Below are 9,817 nucleotides of genomic sequence, written 5' to 3'. Positions count from 1 at the left end.
ACACGAAATTACTTTTGTATTGTATGTACTGGGGAAGCCGTATCCAAGTAGCATCGGGAGTGATGGAGAAAGACTCAAGTACAACCGTATAAGCCCCATTATCTTCCAGAACGTGGAAAGGACTCAATTATAAGCTACAGAGTATGCTACACGTATATACAACGGTATTGGATACTAAAGCAGCAGCGAATGTAATCATGGATTAGCTACTATACAAATCCGTAGGTACAGGAAGCATGGAGACACAGATACTACTCCCATAGGCCCAATTCCGCCCACACTACTAGTACCATCGACGCGTACGCAAGACACGCGACAACCGACGACGCACAACAAAAACAAAGAATTACAAGGCAGCTACGCAGACACGGAAACAAGCACAAAAATATTTCATCTTTTTTTCAAGCGTTCGTATTCATACCAGACCGCGCATTTCCATGACGCGATGGTTCTAGAGGTACCAGCCGATAGCATGAAGGCCGCTATGATACAGAAATTTCAATCACGAACACTAGCAGACCCAGTAGTGGACGCGTAATAGTAAAGTAAAATACGTTAAAAGCAAACCCAGAGACCCATGGTAAAAGATCAATAACACCCCAACGTCCCAGTCATACCGTAAACCAACCCGAAAAAGCAACCCGTCGCGTCACTGCTGCGGAAGGACAACCGACGCGTCGACCGCGCAGGATGGCTGAAAACAAAAGGCGAGAAAAGAAAGCATTTAACCACCGAAACCGTAGAGGGTACCTGATTTGATATGTTAGACAAGAGTTGATAGAAGAGGATGAACAGCAGAGGCAACTCACGTCCTTGACGCTTGAGGGCATAGACGACGTCAAGAGAAGTGACGGTCTTGCGCTTGGCGTGCTCAGTGTAGGTGACAGCGTCACGGATGACACCCTCAAGGAAGGTCTTGAGGACACCACGGGTCTCCTCGTAGATCATGGCAGAGATACGCTTGACACCACCACGACGAGCAAGACGACGGATAGCGGGCTTAGTGATACCCTGGATGTTGTCACGCAAGATCTTGCGGTGACGCTTGGCGCCACCCTTTCCGAGACCCTTTCCACCCTTTCCACCTATTGTAGAGAAACGCGTTAATCATCGATCCTGATCGCGTCTTGGATGCTCACTGGAGGGGAAAGACTTACGGCCAGACATATTGATGGTTGATTAAAGAGTTAACTTGTTTAAGGTTGAGTGGGAAAATGTGGAGAGATAGGTGGTTAATTGGATGACAGATGTGAGAGAGATGGGAAGGGAAAGATTGGGACAGCTGCCATGGGACGGGTGATATTTGTATAGGAAAAGGAAGAGCGCGGGGAGGGCGTTGGAATCACGCGCTAGCAAGAGGATCGACCAATGAGAGACGAGGATCCTCCCGGCGGGTTTGATCTGTCGGCAACGTGACCGAGAAGTGATGATTCCGCTACGATCAACTTTGATCCTCACGGAATGCCTCTGAACCACCGAGATCAGGGATCAAAATTGACCAGAGATATTCCTGAGCATACCAACTTTCATTTTGATCTACTGAATTACTTCACATACCTTACCGGTGGTTGGGATCAAGACGTGGTAGGGAGACAGGCTAGATCAGTGATCCTACGATTCTATTGGTCCGTCACTCGCTTAACGCACAGACCACACTTCATTCCTGCCTTGGGCGCGGATTCCTTGACCGCCCGCAAGGTAACCCTTTGATTCTGCAGCCAAAAGTGACCCCCGAAATCACGGCTTATGGTGTGCTGCTTTCCGAGCGCTTTTTTGATCAAAGGGAAACGACGCTAAGGCCACCCAAATTGCTGGCAACGCCATCAGATCACCACCCACCCTTCGCTTACTACAAATACCTTCCCCCACCCGCCTCCTCCATCCTTCTTTCATCTCCTCATCCGCCAACACATTATCATCGACAACCATCGACTTTTATCTATTTTCATCTCAAAGTCGACTAAATCCATCAAACCTTATCTCTAAAGATGGCCAGAACTAAGCAGACTGCCCGTAAGTCTTAACCTTACTATCCTTTCTCTTGTGGTGTCGTCGCCCCGCGTCAGGGTCGCGTCCCCATGAGTGATACATCGCGTCTTGAATCATCATCACTAACATCCATCCAGGTAAGTCCACTGGTGGCAAGGCCCCTCGTAAGCAGCTCGCCTCCAAGGCCGCCCGTAAGGCTGCTCCCTCTACCGGAGGTGTCAAGAAGCCTCACCGTTACAAGCCTGGTAAGTTATCTTATGATGTGGCAAACCATCATCGCGTCATCACTAACAGTCATGAAAAGGTACCGTCGCTCTCCGTGAGATCCGTCGCTACCAGAAGTCCACCGAGCTTCTGATCCGCAAGCTCCCCTTCCAGCGTCTGGTCCGTGAAATCGCCCAGGATTTCAAGTCCGACCTCCGTTTCCAGTCCTCCGCCATCGGTGCTCTCCAGGAGTCCGTTGAGGCCTACCTCGTCTCTCTTTTCGAGGACACCAACCTCTGCGCCATCCACGCCAAGCGTGTTACCATCCAGTCCAAGGACATCCAGCTCGCCCGCCGTCTCCGTGGTGAGCGCTCTTAGATTATTCTCTAATGAGTCCGGTTTTTCTGGTTGTCTCTGGGTAGGCGATTAGGGGTTTTATTTCTTTTTCACGACTGGCGATACATGATGGGTTCTTTTTTTTCATTTGCGAATATCAATGGGTTTCGGCACTGGGATTAGTTTTCGTTTTGCTGCGCAATAAATAGTAGGCTGCCGACGACGCGGCTGAGTGGATTGGATCTCATGGGATGCATCCGAGCATGTACATTAAGAAATTTTACTTGACCAAGTGGTATTCTCTATGAATTGCCACCGGATGGCATAGATTCGAAATGCAGATTCTATGACGAATAATCCAATTCATTACTGTCGTGACTTAATCTCGCGCTGTTTTCTCTTGTAAGAAGTATGCCACTATCGCGGTCGCGCGCCTTTAGCGACGCGAACTGTTGAGCGTGTGTACGCTGGTGGTGTTGCTGGTGTACTGCCCACCGCGTTCGGTACTCCATATACGACCAGGGAAGGTTCTACTTCTACCAAGTCTATAGAATATTTGAAATATATTCGCGTTTCATTTACTCAACCTCCGACTGGCCCTTGCCTTAACAGAACTGTTTGCGATCGTACAGAGGACGTACGTTGAAGACTGAAGTAGTGACTGGATACGGCATTTTTGACATGGATTTTCCATAACTCCCCAATCGTAAAATAGAGCAAGGAAGGCTCATAGATCGCTGTTAAATTTCTAGCAACTCCCCAGAAACACACACAGAATGCAACGAACTACACCTTGCGTATCCACCTTCTCAACCCCCCTATCCTCAGATATGGAGGGGTACAAGCGACAGCCCGATCGCAACACACTTGCGTAACCAGCCCCTCGAAACCAGACAACCTATAAATAACAAAAGAACAAGGACCCGTTCTATAGTGACATGACACCATTTTCCAATATATCTAGCATTTACAAGACTAATGGTTATTCCTATATTAACTATCTTGTCGGCATCCTACACAGCGACCGGTATTCCGAACCCGACACCCCTCCTAAGTGGTGGCCTCACGGCCAAGTCCCGTGCCTCGGTCGGACAACGAAACGAGTTATGAAACAATCTATCGGCGGAGGGGTAACTAGTGGGATTGGTTAGTATGAAATTAGGATATGGATTTGTAAGATGGCGTGGATTTCTTTGATTAGAGGAGGGGCTTTTTGTCGTGAGTTGGGAATTTGCCGAGGTTGTTTTCTGGTTTCTTATCTTGCTTGTTGGATATCTGTTGAAGGGGATTGATTGGCTGGTGTTTTGTTGATTGGGTTGCTGCTGGATTAACTGCTCCTTTCATCATCTGCATTTTTGGTTCTAGGGGCTTGTTAGAGTGTATATTGAGTGGGTGTTGTAACTCGCATGTAGATGTGGTCTTGAGGGTTTGGTGGTTAGCGATGCTGTAGGGCTTAGCTTCACCAGGATTGTGTGATTTATGGGCATGGTGGGGAAGGAAATAGGGTATAAATGAGTATTAAAATATGATACATGATATGAATGTGTTATATATCGCTAAAACTGTATGACAGGTTGAGTATAAGAACTTGACGAAGAGTACTTTGTAGATATATAACCCGCGACTGGACATGTACATAAATGCAAGTCATGCACTTCCTTCCTTTGACCGGATGGCAGGGAACCACTAAGTAATTATGCAACTGGACTCCACAACGAAACCGAAAGCACCAGGATTAAATGTCAACGATGCTACAGAGTAGCTAGTATTGCACCCCTGTAGCGCCGCCGCTACTAAGTTGGGTTATAGATTGTTGCCTTAGAGGCAAGGCGGCAAGAAGTGGGAGCACGAATACACGTACACCGTTGCAGTTCGAAAGGCAGATATCGGCGAATACAGACTGAGATTGACACCGCTTGTCGCGCCGATCGACCTGTCATGCCATGATAGGGACAGATAGACGATCCCCATCCAAGACTTTGCTATAGGTTGTTCTTGGGTCAGCATAAAGTATAAGTAACGACCCATCGTTCTCCATCAGGGATTTATGCAGAAATGCAGCATACGCGGACTCTAGTGTAATTACCGTCGGATTCTAGTGTGGCTCGAAAGGCCCAGAATGATTAAGTGGCACCGTAGCTAAACCGCTTTAAGGGGGTTGTGGACTAACGCTAGTGGGTCCAAGACGGACACGCCGAGTCCCCAACAGACTTTGATTTCATAAGGCTAATGTGCCCTGATGATGGTCTCTTTGTAAAATTAAACTTGGTCGTTGGCACTATTCTTCGTAGGACTTGTCGATTTAAACCTTTCTCATGGATAAGGAATACATAGATCCGAAGTGGTAAGATGTAGATGATCGTCCTTAGCCGGATATCAAAGATCCGTCGACTCGCCAAGGGGCTATGGCGTGAACAGTACTAGCCGATGCTTAGCCTCACGGGTTGTGATATCGGGAACGTAGAAACTTGGAGGAGCTTCAGGAACTCGGGTGGAGGATGTCCATGGAATATTATTAGGATATAATGAGCCCCTTTATGTTGTGAATACGAGGGAATCATGCTATATGATTGTGGCCTTATTAACAACAAAGGTCAGTCCATGAGCTGTGGCTGAAATCGGATACGAACGATGTCTAACCCGAAGCGGGCAATTTGTTGGTGACCTTGACGGGGTTGACGTCCTGGATGCGGCTGATGAAATAATCGGGCCGAAATTTCTACGAGTCATTCGGTCACCTGCTCTTATCAAGCTATTTCGACACCGTGATGCAATTTCCCCTCAATTTTGAAATATCCTGATATGATAGCAAACATTTGGAGCAGATTGGATAGATAAGACGTCACTCACGATGTCCTATGAACAATTTTATGATCATTCACAACTCTTACCTGGATCTGTAATCAAAAAATTGCCCTACGGAGGCAGTCTCTCAAAGAGTCATACACCCGAAGCATAAACTCGACTAATCAAAAAACTTTCCAGGACAATTTCCCTAAGCCACGAGGCACACGGTTAGCCCATGGATCCAGAGCTTTAACAAATGGGTCCTGGGATCCACTCCGCTCAAGGCCGACCAGTCTATGCGGTGCATAACGACGAATAATGCCCAGATCTCGGGTGCATTTGCCCCATTCCCTTTAATTCCAGCGTCGTTTCGTACCTGAGGACCTGAGACCGGCTTAGATCCGAGGTAAATTACTACAAGGTGACGCTGTCACTAAATCAAAGAAAAAAAAATTTCGTTGGGCCCAGATGTATATATAGATCTGTAACATCCCTTTGAGTCCTACTTTTTCCGGCCCTAGATTTGTGTGATACCATTCCTTAACATTTTAATAGATTTATTTAATCTTGATTTTATTCTAATTTTCCTGGTCGACATTCTTGGTTGCCCACACCTTGAATTTCAATACCGTCTATACACTTGCCGCATTCGGCCATTGCAGTCAATATTCTTGACAGGGATCATATCTGATAAAAACAGCGCTTGTTTGCTCTATTAATACGCCAGACACTTTAGCCGCAGCCGCCCTTTGTCCGTCTTTCTGCACGACACCGTCTCCTATCCTTAAACGCCATCGTGTCACCGTCCCCTTTGTGATACGAAACACAGTCTCTGCCATCATGTCTAACGAGAAGGGGGCTCCTGGCGAGTCGCCCATGAGCCGAAAGATCCCATATTGGCGCATGGTTATAGATCAGGGGGCCGTGACCCAGGAAGTCATCGATCATCCGTATCCCGGTTCAGGAACTGAAGAGGATCCATATGCTGTCACCTGGCTCCCTAATGATCCAAGGAATCCTATGCAGTTCGCCAATAGCACCAAATGGTTCATTACTATGCTTGCTGCTATTTCGACTCTGGCCGTTGCGCTAGTTTCATCAGCCTATACCGGTGGTGTGGCTCAGATCAGACAACAATTCCACGTCGGCACCGAAGTTTCTACTCTGGGTGTTTCGCTTTTCGTCCTTGGTTTCGCCATCGGTATGCTCTTGCTCTTTCGTGAATCACTTCTTTAGCTGACAGGAACAGGACCTCTGCTCTGGGCTCCTCTGAGTGAAATGTTCGGCCGTCAGATCATTTTCTTTGTCACTTATCTCGCTTTGACTGCCTTCAACTGTGGAAGTGCTGGCGCCCAGAACATCCAGACTCTGATCATTCTTCGATTTTTCGCCGGATCGTTTGGCTCCTCCCCCCTTACCAATGCGGGAGGTGTCATTGCCGACATGTTCTCTGCTAAAGAGAGAGGTGTTGCGACGAGTCTTTTTGCGGCTGCTCCATTTCTGGGTAGGTTCCTCTTTGTTTTGCTGCTTCGTATTCTGGAACATCATTGGACTGACTGACTTTCACACAGGCCCCGTCCTCGGCCCTATCATCGGAGGTTTCCTTGGAATGAACGCCGGATGGAGATGGGTGATGGGTTTCTTGGGAGCCTTTTCTGGCTTTGTTTGGATCGTGGCCTCCCTGCTCACACCCGAAACATATGCACCGGTTCTTCTTCGTCGCCGCGCCGAGAGACTGTCTAAGATTACCGGCAAGGTTTATCGCAGCAAATTGGACATCGACCAGGGCAAGGTCAGCCTCAAGCAAGCGTTCGGCACCGCATTGTCGCGTCCCTGGATTCTACTCTTCCGGGAGCCTATTGTGTTCTTGCTGTCTCTGTACATGGCTATCGTGTATGGCACCTTGTATATGCTCTTCGCTGCCTACCCAATTGTGTTTCAAGGGGTCCGTGGTTGGAACCAGGGTGTTGGCAGTCTTCCATTCCTTGGTATTATGATCGGAATGCTGGCTGCTGTGGCCTACAGCATTATCGACAACAAGCGATACGTCAAGACCGACGAAAAACACGGAGGATTTGCTCCTCCCGAAGCACGTCTCCCACCATGCATGGTCGCCTCTCTCGCTATTCCCATCGGTCTGTTCTGGTTTGCATGGACGAACTACCCATCTATCCACTGGATGGCCTGCGTCGCGGCAGGAGCCCCCTTCGGTTTTGGAATGGTCCTGGTGTTCCTGAGTATCCTGACCTACCTCATTGACACATATACCATCTTTGCTGCGTCTGTCTTGGCAGCAAACTCGGTTCTGCGATCGATTTTTGGTGCCGTCTTCCCGCTTTTCACGACCTATATGTACAGTGACCTTGGCATTCACTGGGCTTCCACCATTCCTGCCTTCCTGGCTCTTGCATGTGTACCGTTCCCGTTCCTATTCTATATTTACGGACCTAAGATCCGCTTGCGCTGCAAGTACGCAGCCGAATCCGATGCCTTTATGCGCAAGATGGCGCAGCAAATTAAACAACAGCAGGGTGAGCCTGAAGACAAGGAACTTGAGCCGGCCTATGACCGCACGGAAGCGCCTGGTGTTGAGGTTTCCGATAGTAGTGACGATGAAAGCGGCTCGCATGTTGGCGAGCTGCCGCCGGTGCAACAAGTTCGCACTAAATCATCGGTTCGAACCGCCGGTTCTGCACGTCAGTCGATCTATGACGGGAACCCGTACGATATTGACCGCGTTCATACTCGCGAGTCCTTCAAATGATCGAAGAATTATTGCGCAGCCACCCTTCAAGTTCTTCACTTTCCCGGCATTTTAAACATACCGATACCGACTATGTCGATAATTTTTAGTATCTATTACCCTATTTATCCTTATACCCTTTTGTTGATAACACTCGACGTGTTGATGTGAGATGTGCGTGATGGAAGAGAAAAAAAGTTTTGTGTCCATGTATTGAGCCCTTTTTCCAGGGCTCTACTCTTATTATTTAGACGACTGTTTCATGTTGATATACCCGGCGTGTCATTGCATATTTTCCTGGTTGCTTGCATTATAGACCGTGGAGTTGGGATCTGATCTGGTGGATGTATGTAATGTGCTAGAAAGAAGAATAATTTGCTTTATCGTGAATGATTCGGCCTTTGTATCTCGGACTTAAGAACCAATAGATTTTTGACTCCGATCGGAAAGGCTTGCCGCCTTCGCTGGACCCGACCCTCGGCAGAGAAGCAGTGCCGACCGCGCTGATTGCGGAATAAATCTCCTGCGCTGATTCAATTTTGACTCAACATGATGTGCCTTATTTTCTGCTGACTGTGCTGCTGTTCTTGTGCGGATCCTGAGCTTCGACAGGTCACTCAAGGGGGTTATTCTCAATAGGCTCGTTACGGTTATCATTCGGTTGATCGCCCTTCCATATGCGAGATTTCTATACTCCAGCACAACTAAAAACATGAGACATACACTTATCACCCAGCTTGGCAAACGGCCAACGCTATTTTCGCGGTCCCATCTATCATCTCGCATACGGCCTCAAGGAAACCGATCTACCAGCTCATCGCCGAAGAGTCCTGAGAAAAACGTACCCTCCCAGAACGCTCAGTCTAAAGCCGCACCCCCTTCATCGACGCAATCCTCCTGTTCCTCCGCCACCCCGCGTACAGTCCCCGCCAGTGCCCGATCACGATCGCTGCGTGACGTTATCGTGGAGGGACCCCTTGGCAAGCTCGGACGGTCATATTCGCGGATTCAGGAAAGAAGGCCTTATGCGACACAATTTTGGAGCTCGATCGTCGTGTACCTGTGCGGTGACTTGAGCGCACAGTTATTGTTTCCGTCAGATAACAAGTCGGTCAAGGATACAGCCCGAGAAAATTCAGAGAGTGAAGACAATGACGCCGCGACATCCGGAGGGGGATATGACCCGTGGAGGACATTGCGGCATTTGACCGTGGGCGCAGGATCAAGCATTCCGTCGTATAACTGGTATGCTGTCCCCGGTCTTTTAGCTTTGCCATAATGGGACAATATACTAATAGATCAACAATAGGTTCATGTTCCTTCACCACCACTTCAATTTCGCATCCAAATTCCTCTCGATCCTCACTAAGGTCTGCGTGCAACAGGCCGTGTTCACACCCGTCTTCAACACCTACTTCTTCAGTGTCCACTCGCTGCTTTCCGGCGCAACTCTCGAGGAGACCTGGGAGCGTCTGAAGAAAGCGCTTCCGGTGAGTATCACCAACAGCGCGAAGTTGTGGCCTGCAGTCACCGCGTTCAGCTTCATGTACGTGCCGGCTCAGTTTCGGAATATATTTTCTGGAGTTATTGCGGTCGGATGGCAGACGTATCTCAGCTGGTTGAACCAGAAGGCGGCGCGAGAAGTCGAGGCCAATGAGTTGGCTGAGGCAGCGGCTTCGCAGATCGGTATTGGCGCCTCAGCGACGCTGAAGGCATAGTTCGGATGTCTTCTTTCTTATACCCCTTTGGTTTTTGTTC

The 9,817-nt window shown here is 48.6% G+C and overlaps 4 protein-coding genes across 4 annotated transcripts; 3 read left to right on the top strand and 1 right to left on the bottom strand.

The window, feature by feature from the left end:
- Window positions 1–724: 724 nt before the first annotated feature.
- Window positions 725–1,167, bottom strand: F9C07_3647 (histone H4.1; the record flags this gene model as incomplete). Its single annotated transcript, XM_041291759.1, has 3 exons — window positions 725–750; window positions 810–1,085; window positions 1,158–1,167. The coding sequence occupies 3 exons, from the start codon at window positions 1,165–1,167 to the stop codon at window positions 725–727; spliced, it is 312 nt and encodes a 103-aa protein (XP_041145940.1).
- Window positions 1,168–1,916: 749 nt separating this feature from the next.
- Window positions 1,917–2,571, top strand: F9C07_3646 (histones H3 and H4; the record flags this gene model as incomplete). The annotated part of the gene is made up of 3 exons (XM_041291763.2): window positions 1,917–2,013; window positions 2,127–2,234; window positions 2,294–2,571. The coding sequence occupies exons 1-3, from the start codon at window positions 1,989–1,991 to the stop codon at window positions 2,569–2,571; spliced, it is 411 nt and encodes a 136-aa protein (XP_041145939.1). The 5' UTR covers window positions 1,917–1,988.
- Window positions 2,572–4,364: 1,793 nt separating this feature from the next.
- F9C07_1511872 (synaptic vesicle transporter) lies at window positions 4,365–8,426 on the top strand. Its single transcript, XM_041291762.2, has 3 exons — window positions 4,365–6,517; window positions 6,566–6,820; window positions 6,888–8,426. Exons 1-3 carry the CDS (start codon window positions 6,157–6,159, stop codon window positions 8,078–8,080), a joined length of 1,809 nt encoding a protein of 602 aa, XP_041145938.1. The 5' UTR covers window positions 4,365–6,156; the 3' UTR covers window positions 8,081–8,426.
- A 345-nt stretch (window positions 8,427–8,771) lies between these two features.
- Window positions 8,772–9,777, top strand: F9C07_3644 (putative integral membrane protein, Mpv17/PMP22 family; the record flags this gene model as incomplete). The annotated part of the gene is made up of 2 exons (XM_071511117.1): window positions 8,772–9,304; window positions 9,369–9,777. 2 exons carry the CDS (start codon window positions 8,772–8,774, stop codon window positions 9,775–9,777), a joined length of 942 nt encoding a protein of 313 aa, XP_071366345.1.
- Between the last annotated feature and the right edge of the window lie 40 nt (window positions 9,778–9,817).

Source organism: Aspergillus flavus, chromosome 4 (assembly GCF_009017415.1).
Source record: "Aspergillus flavus chromosome 4, complete sequence".
Classification (NCBI taxonomy): domain Eukaryota; kingdom Fungi; phylum Ascomycota; class Eurotiomycetes; order Eurotiales; family Aspergillaceae; genus Aspergillus; species Aspergillus flavus.
This window is presented reverse-complemented; position numbering and strand designations above follow the sequence as displayed.